Source organism: Chiloscyllium punctatum, chromosome 17 (genome assembly GCF_047496795.1).
Source record: "Chiloscyllium punctatum isolate Juve2018m chromosome 17, sChiPun1.3, whole genome shotgun sequence".
NCBI classification, from domain to species: domain Eukaryota; kingdom Metazoa; phylum Chordata; class Chondrichthyes; order Orectolobiformes; family Hemiscylliidae; genus Chiloscyllium; species Chiloscyllium punctatum.
Window position 1 is genome coordinate 74,017,497 of NC_092755.1, and position 15,308 is coordinate 74,032,804.

General features: G+C 38.9%; 1 protein-coding gene across 11 annotated transcripts in view; it reads left to right on the forward strand.

Moving 5' to 3' along the window:
- The window catches only part of LOC140487978 (lysine-specific demethylase 2B-like), a 223,067-nt gene that overhangs the window by 150,498 nt on the left and 57,261 nt on the right, over window positions 1-15,308 (forward strand). For all 11 annotated transcript variants that reach the window (XM_072587462.1, XM_072587464.1, XM_072587460.1 and 8 more), the window contains one exon: window positions 8,115-8,201. In XM_072587462.1, coding sequence (XP_072443563.1) covers window positions 8,115-8,201 — 87 coding nt within the window. The remainder of the gene's footprint in view (window positions 1-8,114; window positions 8,202-15,308) is intronic.

Consider the following 15,308-nt stretch of genomic DNA (forward strand, 5'->3'; position numbering starts at 1 on the left):
CTTTGGAGTCAGTAAGATTTATGGCAAGGCTCATCTGCAGATTTGAAAACATGATCTTGGATTATATTTCAGTGTAACATTGAAAGTTTTCTGCATTGTAAGAGGCGCTATCTGGGCAAGTTAAATGCATTCCTGTCTGGCTGTAATAGATCCTAAGGCAGCAGGCAAAAAAGAACAGAATGTTCTCCTAGTGCCCTTGCCAACTTTCATCCCTCACCCAATACCACTACAAGTTAACTTTGGTAATTCATTAATTTGTTGGTGCAGTCTTACAATGTGTCAATTGACTACGACATCTGCCTATACAACAAAAATAAATTTGCTTGCAGAATTACTTCATTTGATTCTGAAGTATGTACCATATAAATGTCAGTTTTTGTCATAAATTTTTGGACAGCTAATTTAAGCATTGCAGCTATAGCAGGAGGAGCAGCACAACGGCATTAAGCATTATTGCATTAATGTGCAAAGCCGTCTCTGTTCGCTTCTCAGTTTTTGAAGAAAATGGATCCTCCTACATTCCAGCTGATACAGAATAAACTCCTAAATTTCCATTGCTAGCATCATTGAAATTAGTTAGTGGTCTAATATGCAAGAGAAAGACAAAATTAAATAACGTAGAGACCCCAACAATTACTTGAAACCTGAGTCAATTTACTGTTATATTAGAAAATAGCTTTATTGTCACATACTTAACTGAGTACAATGAAAAGTTAATAAGTCGCATTTACAGCATCATCTTGGGTACAAAGCTACCTAGGTACAGCTTCTTCAGTTACAAGATCTTCGAAAATAGAGAAATAAAAATTCCAGCATTGCAGAAAAAAAAAGTTTAGAGTAACTGTCATCCAACCCAGACCACGCTGGCACCTAGCTTCCAATCCACACCGGGCCTTGGGTCCAGACCATTAATTGATCTGAAAGAAACCAACGAAGTTAAAAATATTTAGATAGTTTTGCTGGCACAGCATCCCCTACTTTCTCTTGACCCAGTCCAAGAGATTTAAATGTGAGCATATGTAATTTTAGTAAAGTAATTTTCTACTTGTGTGAGCTTGAGATGCTGTCTGGTCTGTTTGAATGAAAGTTGATTATAATTTGCTTAGAATTCAGTAATGCCTCAAGTCGTGATTTGGGCATTTATTTGCCCCTGTAATTCTGACCTCCGTCTATTGTCAGTTATGTAGGATGGTGAAAAAAACCGTCTGAAGCCATCCATAATTTAACTTGGTTGGCTTCGTTGTGAATTTTGATTGTGCAAAGTTAACTTGGCAGCAGTGATCGTTTAGGAATTCTAAGTCTTCATTCTGATTCATGTTACTTTGTAGAAGGTACCCAAACAGCACGCTAATAAGACAAGCCAAGAAAAACTGTTGGATTTCTCAAATCTTCTGTTTCTTGATCATTTTATTTTGTATTTAGCTTTGCCTGGCTTTACTTATATTGGAAAATATGAACCTGGTATTGAGTATTTTGGATGAGACGTTAACAGTACCTTGTATTAATATAGTATCTTTTAATTTAGCAAAGTGGACCATGGTATTTAATAAGTGTGTTGTAAATAAATTTTAATCACACTGAGGGATATGAGAACAGGTGACCAGGGAGCATTCTTAGTGGAGAAAATTGCAGAGTGTAAAGCCACTGATGGAAATCCAATTTCCCCTCTCAGATGAGCATTACAAAAAAAAAACATATTTCAAAGAGAGCAGTGGTGTTATTTCTGAGGGAGGACAGCAGGTCAGGCAGCATCCGAGGAGCAGGCGAATCAACGTTTTGGACTTGAGTCCTTCATCAGGACGTGCCCATCATCATCATCCGCCATTTCCTAATGAAGGGCTCATGCCTGAAACGTCAAATCTCCTGCTCCTCTGATGCTGCCTGACCTGCTGTGCTTTTCCAGCACCACACTCCTGACTCTGATCTCCAACATCTGCAGTCCTCACTTGCTCCCTGTTCTCTCTGGGGTCTTGGCCAATGTTTATTCCTCCAGCATCATATGATCATTATCATGTTGATTTTTGTTTGAGTTTATCAAACTGGCTGCAGGGTTTCCTACAGTACAACAGTGACTACTGAAAGCACTTCAGTGACTGTAAAGCATGTTAGGATATCTGTTAGATCTCATTTTAAATGAAAGTCCAGGTCACTGGGTGGTTTCAGGTGACCTTCATCGTGTTTTACACATCGGTTACAGTATAACAAAAGGCACACAAAGCTGCAGAATGTCTTAACTTGTACAATTTAAACTTGGAGCGCATGCACACATATACCATCCACTGCCCCAACCCTGATTACTTTTAGTCAACGGTGCTGACTTATCCCTCTATAATTGGCTCTCTGGTACAGCATCTTACACAATTCAAGCTTGCCTTCATGTATTTACAATTAAGCTAATCATATCACTGAATGACAAAGACATGGTCAGGCTTCTGGTCCACCCCTGGTCTTTCGTGATGTTTTCCCAGATTTTCAGATCTTTCTTCTTGAAGCTTTTCACAATGGATACTGTATTCAAGTAACATTTGTCAGCCGTGCCATGTTAAATGTCAATTAATTGGACAAAAAAAAGTTAACTTTTTGATCAGTTATGTTGTTACGCCTAATGTTAGAATTCTTTAGCTAGCAAAAAGTTTAACTTGGGAGAGAATAGGGCCCCTCGAAGATCAGCAAGGCGGCCTTTGTATGGAGCTGCAGAAAATGTGGGAGATAGCAAACGAATATTTTGCATCAGTATTTACTGAAGAAAAGGATATGGAAGATATAGAAAGTAGCGAAATAGATGGTGACACCTTGCAAAATGTCCATATTACAGAGGAGGAAGTATGTCTTGAAATCTATTAAGGTGGATAAATCCCCAGGACCTGATCAGGTGTACCCTAGAATTCTGTGGGAAGCTAGAGAAGTGATTGCTGGGCCCCTTGCTGAGATATTTGTATCATCAATAGTCACAGGTGAGGTGCCGGAAGACTGGAGGTTGGCAAACGTGGTGCCACTGTTTAAGAAGGGCGGTAAGGATAAGCCGGGGAACTATAGACCAGTGAGCCTAACGTCGGTGGTGGGCAAGTTGTTGGAGGGAATCCTGATGGACAGGATGTACATGTATTTGGAAAGGCAAGGACTGATTCGGGATAGTCAACATTGGGCTTTGTGTGTGGGAAATCATGTCTCACAAACTTGATTGAGTTTTTTGAAGAAGTAACAAAGAGGATTGATGTGGGCAGAGAGGTAGATGTGATCTATATGGTAAGGCGTTCAACAAGGTTCCCCATGGGAGACTGATTAGCAAGGTTAGATCTCATGGAATAGGGAGCACTAGCCATTTGGATACAGAACTGGCTCAAAGGTCGAACACAGGGTGGTGGTGGAGGGTTGTTTTTCAGACTGGAGGCCTGTGACCAGTGGAGTGCCACAAGAATCTGTGCTGGGTCCTCTACTTTTTGTCATTTACATAAATGATTTGGATGTGAGTATAAGGGGTACAGTTAGTAAGTTCACAGATGACACCAAAATTAGAGGTGACAGCGAAGAGGATTACCTCAGATTACAACAGGATCTTGACCAGATGGGCCAATGGGCTGAGAAGTGGCAGATGGAGTTTAATTCAGATATATGTGAGGTGCTGCATTTTGGGAAAGCAAATCTTAGCAGGATTGATACACTTAATGGTAAGGTCCTAGGGAGTGTTGCTGAACAAAGAGATCTTGGAATGCAGGTTCATAGCTCCTTGAAAGTGGAGTCGCAGGTAGATAGGATAGTGAAGAAGACATTTGGTATGCTTTCTTTTATTGGTCAGAGTATTGAGTACAGGAGGTGGGAGGTCACGTTGCAGCTGTACAGGACATTGGTTAGATCACTGTTGGAATATTGTGTACAATTCTGATCTCCTTAACGGAAAGATGTTGTGAAACTTGAAAGGGTTCAGAAAAGATTTACAAGGGTTGGAGCTATAGGGAGAGGCTGAACAGGCTGGGGCTGTTTTCCCTGGAGCGTCAGAGGCTAAGGGGTGACCTTATAGAGGTTTACAAAATTATGAGGGGCATGAATAGGGTAAATAGACAAAGTCTTTTCCCTGGGGTCGGGGAGTCCAGAACCAGAGGGCATAGGTTTAGGGTGAGAGGGGGAAGGTATAAAAGAGACCTAAGGGGCAACGTTTTCACACAGAGGGTGGTACGTGTATGGAATGAGCTCCCAGAGGAAGTGGTGGAGGCTGGTACAATTGCAACATTTAAAAGATATTTGGATGTGTATATGAATAGGAAGAGTTTGGAGGGATATGGGCCGGGTGCTGGCAGGTGGGACTAGATTGGGTTGGGATATCTGGTCGGCATGAATGGGTTGAACCAAAGGGTCTGTTTCCATGCCGTACATCTCTATTACTCTTATGACTCTTAAGTCGTGTGTTAATGTCTTCATTCAATCCACATTCCAATGTCTACTAATCTCTGTATCCATTCTTCCCTGTAATGATATGGGCGCTGCTTTTACTGTCTGAAACTGGTTTGAATCTTTTCCTCCAAAGCATTTAGTGATTTATTTTGTATATATGTGAATCTATAACCATTTCAGAATTTGTATTCATGATCATTTGAAGAATCTTAATTAGAACCTATTCTTAATATTGTAACAGATTGATTAAATAATTCAAGCGTAACAACTAATTAATGTGAAATGTTCTTATCGATGTTAGCAATTGTAGCTGCACATTCTATCTCAATTCAGTAGCCTTGATTATACAGAGCTACTGTTCTTCTATTTGTGAAGACAACATTAAGCTAATATTTTCTCAAATGCTGTAACTACTGTCAGCCATGTTCTGCTGCATTAGCCATGGGCAGCTATCGACCATTTGTGCTACTCGGTCATGGGCTTCCCTAACAACATCCTTCGATCACTAAGGACACAATTTAAATGGAAGACTTCTTCTTTCTCTTTATTTTTTAACACGATGTTGCGTACAAGATATTCCTGCTAGTGAACTTGTATGGTCAGCTTTTGCCTTTCCTTCTGACTCTTGATAACCTGTGATTGAGGCATGCAGGCCAGGACCAATGTTTGATCTCTAGTTTTTTTGACATTTACTGAATGAATCTAGGCAGTGATACTTTCAGCTAATCATCTATATACATGTATATTTCCTGCTTCTGATAACTATCATGTGCTCATAGCTGTTTAAATATGCTTGCAGATGCCATTTCAACTCCAGAGGGATAGAATTGGGTTTGTAATGCTGACCATGGTTGAATTGCTAGTTAATACTCATGTCGGATGGCAGTTTGAGTAAGATCCTAAAGAGTAACCTATGATCCTATCTGAGGTTTATGATTTTTTTGCCCCATGCTTCATTGTTGCCTGTAACTACCTATTGTCTTGCCATGCTATAGCAAATGTACACTGATTGAAATGATACTTGAATATCCATCAAACTATACAGAGTTGTTTCAGCCACGTTAACAACAGCAAACAATGTGGGTTTGTTAAGTAACTCCACTCCATTGAGATTCCAAGTTGAGACAAGTAAGGGACCAAACAGCAAGAGGGAAAGGATTGTCGGGAATAATATCAGATGGTAGTGAGAAAATGTAAGGCTCAGTGGGCAGAATTACAAAGCAGCTGTCGAAGAGGGACGGCATGGGCAGCAGAAACAACTGCAGAGATAGTGAATGGTGTAGGATGGTCTAAACTTGACCTCTGTGCAAAATGTTAGCATCAAAACAACACGTAAACTCCCCCCTTGGTAAGTATAGCCACTGCAACAAAGTTCAATAGTTGATTCTGCTCTTTTTTTACAGTGGGTGTGTGGGAATGGGAGAGAGGCCTCAAAGAACGAGACACAATAAAGCATTTTGCTGATTCATTTTGAGGGTAATAATATGCTCAAATAGTGCAAACGATTTGGATCTGCAACAGTTAAAAAGGGGAAGAGCAGTTTGTGAAAGAAATAGATATTGAAATGTGTTCTTTTGATGTATTAAATAAAACAGGCTTTGGAGTCACCTCACTTTTGCTCATTAATTGATTCTGTGCATAAAAAAGCATGTGGCTGTCTCCCTGGAGAGCTTTATAATGCACTTAACTTTATCATTTCCATTGGATAGGAATCCACCCCTAATTATGGCTATATTTAGTAGAATGTTGGAAGGGAGGGGGAAGTGGGCTGATATTCCAGACATACTTTAAATATGTAAATCAATTTTTTTCTTGTTTTGTATTTGGAAAGATGAATTGGGTTCCTTGTTATAATATTTTTCCTAAGTATCAGATTTTTAAAAATGGTTCAGAGGGAAAAATCTCAACATTTATTGAGAAAATACTAGTTACTTCAATACTTAGCATTTTGGACGATAACAGTAAGAGCATACATTTCACTATATAGAAAAAACAATGGAAGAAAAACTACCATTACCATTAAGCTTATTCAGAAAGATCCTGACAGTCAATGTTAGTACTGAATTATTTCTTAAATGATTTCATTTTGCATGTTCATTTCTCATTGCTTTTTGTGAGAGAGGGTTCCCTGATATCTAACCTAAACATAGTTTTAAATCTGCATGCTGTGTGTCAATTCATGTTTTTGAATTGCAAGTAACCTTTTGGTTAATTTTCTTCTTTTCCTTGAATCATCTTACATGCTTGTTACAACACCTGTAAACATGTAGTACAACAAAAGCTTGCATTTATGCAGCATCCATAATGTAATAAAACCTCCCAAGGTACTTAATAGGAACATTATAAAGCGAAGTTTGACATTGAAGCTGGTGAACAAAAGTTTATTCAAAGAGGCAATTTTGAAGAAGAGACTTGTAAGGGGAAAGAATAGTAGTCAGAATTGGGAGAGGATTTGAGTATTTAGGGCTTAAGTATACTTTGGAGTACAGTTCAAATATGGCAATCTCGATGCAATACAGATCTGTTTGATTAAATCCAGTATATGTCTATCTGGTGTCTCCTATGTAAAATGCAGATTGCACCTGAATTTAGATCACATTATACATTTCTCATGCATTCAGATTGAGGATTTCACTCTGGTTCTAGTTCTTTGGTGTGAAGTATGGGAAGACCCTAAACTGTGGCCCTTTCCAATTGAGCCATTGCAGCAGCTGCTCCAAGCTTCCATATATCTCTCAGCACATGGCATGGTAAAAATCATAATAAATGGAACTGCAGCGGTCCTGCCCACAACTGTTATGTTAAGTGCAGCTCCAAGATATCGAAGGATGCCCCATGTAACCCAATTTGCCAACAAACACATACTATGTCAAAAAACACCAAATGAAATGAAAATATAAATGTAATTATTCAAACTGTGTATAGAATAACTTAGTCAAAGGCTTCTTTGATACTAAGGTACACTAGATCGTGGGTTTGCAACAGTTCGCTGAAGTCATCACTTTCCTAAAGATGTAAAAGATGTTAGTTAGGCAGAATTTCCCCTTAATTAAGTAACAGTTGGATGGTGCATGAGGGGAACTAATTGCTACTTCTGCATGACTGAGTGAATTAAGATTTTATAATAATTATCCATGTCTAATAATGATCTTATAACGTTCCCAGTGCTGGGAGCAGGTTGTTCACCTGACCACTTCAGTAGAAAATAAAATGCTTGATGAATGAGGCAAAAGGAGAAAGTAGAAATTCTTTTTTTTACACAAAGAGTATAGTTCCAAAGAAGAGTCTTTGGAATTGAAATTTAGTTTCTTCTTTCTCTGATTTTTATTTAAGATCTATCAGATCTGTATTATTTCTCTTTTACTTAAGTATTGGATCAATTGCCTTAAAAAGACAAGCCAAATTAAATGCAACTCAGTTATGGAAACGCACAACTGTTGTAAAAAAGAAAGTGTTTATTTTTGGTACTATCACTGGCGTACAGAACAACCTCGGTTAAGCGAACATTGATTATCCAAACTTCGGATTATCCAAACAAGATCTCAAAAGTCCTGATGCTTGGGTAAACTGTGTTATCCGAACATTCGATTCTCCGAACACTCGAATATCCAAACAAAATACTCTCCGCCTGTGTTGCTCATATAATCGAGGTTGCTCTGTATAACAAAATAATTTTGGTGTAGTTTGTTTACAAAATGTTTCTTTTTTTCCTGTTGTGAATGCAGACTGTACTGGAGGAACATGCTGATGATGATCAGAAGCTGGCTATCACCGGGGTCCCAATTGTAACATGGCCAAAGAAGGCAGTGAAGGTAGGAAGAGATGACAGGATCATAAACTCAAGAAAACATTCATTTCTTTATTCAATATTGTTGGTATTTGAAAGCTTTATTGTTGCAGCAATGCTAACTTTTCATTAATTTGTTTCAACATGTTGTTGTTACAAGTGACCAGTTCATTATGTCCATAATCCTATGAGAAAGCATAATTGTGTATTTTTTAAAATGTGGAAAATGCTGTACTTTGTAAACCATTTGGACAATTTGTTGCAAGTGTGTTCATGTTGGGATTTTAACAGTAGAATTCAGTATCATATAGTTTCAAATATCTCAGACTAAAATAGCATGTTGAAAATACATTGCATTTTTGTCTTGAGGGTTCATCTTTGAGTGTGATGAGGTTAGGCAGTGGTTATACCTTGACTTTTGCATGCGTTTTCTTTTGAGTAGCAATAGAATAATGTTGTAAATACAAATTTACCTTTAATGTTATTCATACATATTTTAGGAACATATTCTGTCTGGTTCAAGAAGCAGATACGTGTTTGCAATTAAATTCAGCTGTATATTTGTTTTGAAACCATGTTTATGTTTAAGAATGGGACAATTTGTTTCAGGCATCCATTGTCAGTACCAAACATTCCTTGGGCCAGTGTAATGCAGTTGAATGCGGAATGAGGTTTCATTTACTCTGCTGTGCCTCAGCTGGAGCTGCTGTAAAGCAACCTTTAATTGTGCCACTCTGTGATACCATTTCCCACACATTCCTATGATGACTTAGCGAGGTCGCATATTTAGTTTCTGTTCATTCATCAGATGCAGCCTATTCCTTGTTGGCCTTCAGGGGTGGCAGAGAGCTCCTTCTTGAACCACTGGAGCCCTTTTGTTGTAGTTACACCCTTTAATACTGTCAGGGAGGGAGTTCCAGGATGTTAACGCTGTGACACTGAAGGAGTTGTGATGTCAGGATTGTGAGTGGCTTGGAGGACAAATTGCAGGTGGTGGTGTTCCTGTTTATCAGCAGCTATTGTTCATCTTGGTGGTCGTGGTTGTGGGTTTGGAAAATGCTGTCTGAGGAGCTTTTGTGAATTTCTGCAGTGCATCTCACAAGTGATGTGTGCAATTGTTGGTGGATATCAATGGTGGAGGGAATAAGCGTTTGTGGGTGTGGTGCTCATCAAGTGGGCTACTTGGCCCTGGATGATATCAAGCTTCTTCAGTGCTTTTTGGAGGTAAAGTCATGCAAAAAAGTGGGAAATGTTCCATTACATTCCTGACTTGTGCCTCATAGGCTTTGGGAACTATGGAGGGTGAATTATTTGCTTCAGGATTTCCAGACTCTGACCAGCTATACGGTTAATGCTGTTCAGTTTCTGGATAGATTTCCTTCCCTAAAGCAAAGTGGTGCACCAGGTTGATTTTAACAATAGCTGTTCACAATTGTTGTCAGGATTAACACTATTGCTGTGACCCACTTTATGTCCTAGATTTAAGTGATTTTAAATTCTACCAGCTGCCACCATGGGATCTGAAACCATGATCCCAGAGTATTATTCTGGACAAATGGACCTCTGCATTACTAGTCCTATTGAACTATAGTCTCTGCTGTATGCACAAATGAGTAGACGGACAGGAGGCTGGAAGAACACAGCAAGTCAGGCGGCATCAGGAGGTAGAGAAGTCGACGTTTCGCGTATAAGCCTTCTTCAGGACTCTAGGTGGGTGTAGGGGGAGCTGCAGATAAAGGGGGTGGCGGGGCAAGGTAGTGAAGAGGGAATTGGTGAAGACAGGTAGAGGGTACGACATGGTTGGTCAATGTGAGGAATGAATCTGGTTGTGGCAGGAAAGAGTCCGGGGTGGGAAGGGTCTAATTAAGTATACATAAATCAGAACAATAATGCAAATTGTAGGAAATTATTGGGGGCATGGGTGTGGTGTGGGGTGGGGGGGGGAGAGGAGAAAAGATATGTATATAACTATTTCTGCTGTTATTGTTTTTGATCTGTTACACTGCTAGTACCAATGTAACAGTGCTATCTTTGGACTGTTGTGAGCTAATAGTAGAGTTGAGCTGTCAGCTCTGTAATCTCTATAATTACACCATTCACTTTCTACCAGCCATCCTAAAATCTTTCGTATTAAAATCGGGTATGTCGTATCAACTCTTGATTTAAGACTTGGAAATTTTTGAGAGTACAAAACAATATGGCGTGCATAGTCCAGTGACCCACTCTCTCTAAAGCTGCACACTTCTCAAGCCTACAGCATTTCAAACCAAACCAGATTCCTTGGTGCTCTTTGGCAGTCTTACTCTTGCAGGGATTTGGTCCAATAGACTACGGTTGCTGTCTGACACCTTATTAAAGGTTATATTTCATGTATAAGCTCAGGCTGCCGGGAGGAGTCATACCTGATTTGAATCTATCCTCACTCAGAAAGTGTACTTTCCTGTAAGGGCACCAGATGACAAGATAACTTTTGCTTCCCATTGATTGTTAAAATAATTTCAGGATTTTTGCTGCTTGGTCTCTCCTTTTACGGTCTTTTCCAATTATTGTTCATTTTCTGCTGAATTTCCTAACAGTCTTAAATTTGACTTTTATGAGCAGGGGTTATGTGTCATCTTTTTAGTACTCTTGGTTTAGTTTAACATAGTCTCCATTTTTTTTAGTATTTTACTTATCTCTAGTTTCTCCCAGTTCTATTTGAAAAGATTCAAGTTTCTCCAGTCTTCCCTTCCCTTCTAACATAAGGAATCGGCATCCTCTTAATGTTTTGCAGAGCTACATCCCATGCATAGTGTCTGCCAGTGTCTTGTTGATCAGACCGGACGCATCACTTAGAAGTATATGTAGATTGAAAATTATTGGTTTCTTTATTCAACTATTTTGTTACAATAGTCCAGCAGGTATATTGATGTTTTGGTCATGCTTTGCAGTGGCCGAGTGTATTTGAGCAGTGAAATCACATGGAACCTGTAGTCAGAGGTTACTGAGAGAAGTTGTGCAGATTTTAAAAAGTAGTTTTTAACCAACTTCTCGGTCTTTTAACTCTGTGTTTTTAACTGTTTCAACGTCACTCTAATCTTCCCTTTCTATGTGCAGTACTGTGCAATTGTCTCCATTAAATTTTGTTTTGTCTATTTACATCCTTTCTCTAATTAATTTTGTGATTGTCTCGTGCAAATCACAGTTTCTAGTTTGCCAGCATTCATACATCTGAGCCAACTTATTCAGTGAGGTTTTGAATTAGTTGTTGATATAAATTCAAAATTGTGTGGCCCCAATACATACATCTGGGACACATCAAGACTTCACCCTTCCCCAAACATACCTCTTCTGTTGTTTTCTACCTTTCAGCTCAATTCTTAGCACATCCCAAGGTTTAACCTGAATCCTAAAACATCCTTCATTTACCAAACTAAAAGTATATCAAAGCATTAGTCTGCATCACCCTGCCTTTGAATTATGAGGAAATCCTTATATACAATTGTCATTCTTTTCCTAAGCCCATTAACCATGAATAGTCTATCACCCATCAGTCTCTTACTGATACCTTCAATTTATAACTAGCTTTCCTGCTTTTTCAAGTCCAACTGAATAACTCACCGTGAGGCTCTTTCCCTTATTGGGCGTGACTTATCTATCCCCTTTTCTAAGCAACAATCTCTCTCCTGACTTAATATTCCCTGCTATTTAAAATCTGCATTGTTAGCGTGATGTTCCAGCTGCTACAGTATCTGTAATCTTGTTTCCTATTGCATTATATTGTAATGTCTGGTATCACTTTGTTACAAACAGAGAATGCTGGAGAAACATAGTGTGTTGAGCAGCACTTGTGGACTGGCAACAAACAGCATTTTGAGTCCAGTCTGACTCTTGTTGAGGAGTTTGTTATTATTGATCTTTCTGAGTAGCTTCACAGGTTTTCTCAATGTATTTGCTTTTACAACGAGCACCCCTTTTTGCCTGGCTACTTCATGTGAACATATTGTGACCACTGACTTTTCATATGAATAAATCGTTATAAATTGATAAAAGATGATCTAATTAAACAAAGACTTTATTCTCTAAAGAGGTAAATAGCTAGGAAACGTCGAAGGCTGGTACCGATCAATGAAAGTGCCTGCTGAATGGATGTAAACTGTATTTTTCTTTCTGTTTGCCCATTTTTGGTAAATTTCTTAAAAAGCTTTGTTTAAAGAAACTTGTTTCAATCAATGCCCGATTTACCAAATTCAACATTGCAGAGAAATACTTAAGACATCCTTTTGGTTCAGTGACATCTTGCAAAATAGGACTTCTGTCTGTGCCAATCTTTTCAGTGTATTTTTGTGTGTTGTTTGGATCAACATAAAGGGTTAACTCAGCATTGCTTTGAACATTCTGAGTTGGGGAAGCATCAGTTCACTCCCAGGCATATAATTCTGGGATCTACATAAATGTAAATTGTGAACTGAGAGCAATACTTAGAATTCCATGTGTAAGATGAACAGGAAGTTCTTGATCATGCTTATTCAGAATTGATTCAGTCATGTAAGATGCATCATCTGATTTATTGCGCAAACTGCAAGAGTGTTTTAAAGAGTAGATCCCAGCCTCAGGGAATCAACTTGAACCTGGTGACCATTCCTTTGAATTGCTGGGACAAAATTAGAGCTCTGATTGACAGTTCTGGTCTAAGAATCCATCTCACTGCATTATATGAGCAGTTCATAAGCAGTCTAGAATCAGAGTTAAACTGTTCTGAAATTCTGCTTGTCAGCTGAAAAGCAGAGCACCTTAACTCTCTGCTGCAGTTTTCATGAGATGTGTTTCATCATGATGAATGCTGGACATTGTAGTTTTGCATACACATGGTTAAAACTTCAACTTTCCACCACATCAAAGCAACCAAACTATAAGAAGGAACTGAAATCCCTGTCAAAATTTGCCCATCTTTGCATTTATAGTAATGTATGATCAATTTTTTTTCCTCTGGAAATTAAGATCTCTTGATTGCACTTTTTACTTACATGTAGTTTAAGGGGGAAAAGATTGGTTGGCTTGTGAGATCTTGTGATGATTGATAGCTCCTCTTGTCTGAGGAATTGAGTAAGTGAGTATGAACAAGTCAGAAAGCATGGATTTATTGTATTACAGGCATTTATAGTGCAACATATTTATTATGCAAATACTGTACACAGTCCTTGTATCAATTGACAATTAAAATGAGTTAACTAAATTTTAAACAGGCCTGTATTTCAATTCCACTCTCTGATATGCTGTTTAAGAAGTTAGATTTATGATAGAGCATTAATCAGCATTTCTAATTCCATACACATGGATACGATTACAAAAATGAGATTTATTTTTGAGATTGTCAAAAGAGAGAAGAGAAATGAATAAGCATTTATAAAATTTTGATCACAGCAAGTCTCGAGAGAGTAATTTCAAATGGCCATAAACCACAACTAATAATGTTTTAAAATGTATCCTTTGTCTGTGTTTACTGCAATAAACATGTAAATTTGATAACAAATTCCAGTGACTACATATGAAGAAGTGAAGGTAGAAATTCGGAAGTGGCTATCCAAGATTTTCTATTCCACAAAAATCTTTGCTATAATGATATTTCACTGAGAGATGAATGTTAAAAAACATGGACTACTGCCAAATAACCTCAATAACATTGAATAATCAGTTTTATAAATATAAAGTGTTATTCCTTCAGAGTCTAACTTTTGCTGGAAAATTTTAAAATCACATTTTTCTTGGTTCTTTTTATCTCCATTTCTTAATCCCATCTCTGCCTCTCTTTTTATTTTACTTGACTATTAATCCAGAGACACTGCTAATGTTCTGGGCATCAGGGTCCGAATCCTGCCATGGCAGACGGTGGAATTTGAATTCAGTAAATATCTGGAATTAGTTGTCTAATGATTGCTGGAAAAGTCCAGCTGGTTCACTAATGTCCTTTCAGGGAGGAAGCTGCTGTCCTTACTTGGTCTGGCCTTCCCGTGACTCGACATCCACAGCAATGTGGTTGACACTTAACTTAAAAATTAGGGATGGGTAATAAATGCTGGCCAAGCCAGTGACATACACGTCTCAGCAATGAGTTTTTGGAAGCAATGAATTTTGTAAACCTTTATAAGGTGACCCCCTCAGCCTCCGATGCTCCAGGGAAAACAGCCCCAGCCTGTTCAGCCTCTCCCTATAGCTCGAATCCTCCAACCTTGGCAACATCCTAATAAATCTTTTCTGAACCCTTTCAAGTTTCATAACATCTTTCCGATAGGAAGGAGACCAGAATTGCACACAATATTCCAACAGTGGCTTAACCAATGTCCAGTATAGCCGCAGCATGACCTCCCAACTCCTGTACTCAATACTCTGACCAATAAAGGAAAGCATACCAAACGCCTTCTTCACTATCCTATCTACCTGTGACTTCACTTTCAAGGAGCTATGAACCTGCATTCCAAGGTCTCTTTGTTCAGCAACACTCCCTAGGACCTTACCATTAAGTGTATAAGTCCTGCTAAGATTTGCTTTCCCAAAATGCAGCACCTCTCATTTATCTGAATTAAACTCCATCTGCCACTTCTCAGCCCATTGCTCCATCTGGTCTAGATCCTGTTGTAATCTGAGGTAACCCTCTTCGCTGTCCACTGTACTTTTGGTGTCATCTGCAAACTTACTAACTGTACCTCTTATGCTCGCATCCAAATCATTTATGAAAATGACAAAAAGTAGAGGACCCAGCACCGATCCTTGTGGCACTCCACTGGTCACAGGCCTCCAGTCTGAAAAACAACCCTCCACCACCATCCTCTGTCTTCTACCTTTGAGCCAGTTCTGTATCCAGATGGCTAGTTCTCCCTGTATTCCATGAGATCTAACCTTGCTAATCAGTCTCCCATGGGGAACCTTGTCAAATGCATTACTGAAGTCCATATAGATCACATCTACTGTTCTACCCTCGTCAATCTTCTTTGTTACTTCTTCAAAAAGCTCAATCAAGTTTGTGAGACATGATTTCCCACACACAAAGCCATGTTGACTATCCCTAATCAGTCCTTGCCTTTTCAAATACATGTACATCCTGTCCCTCAGGATTCCCTCCCACCACTGAGGTCAGGCACACCGGTCTATAGTT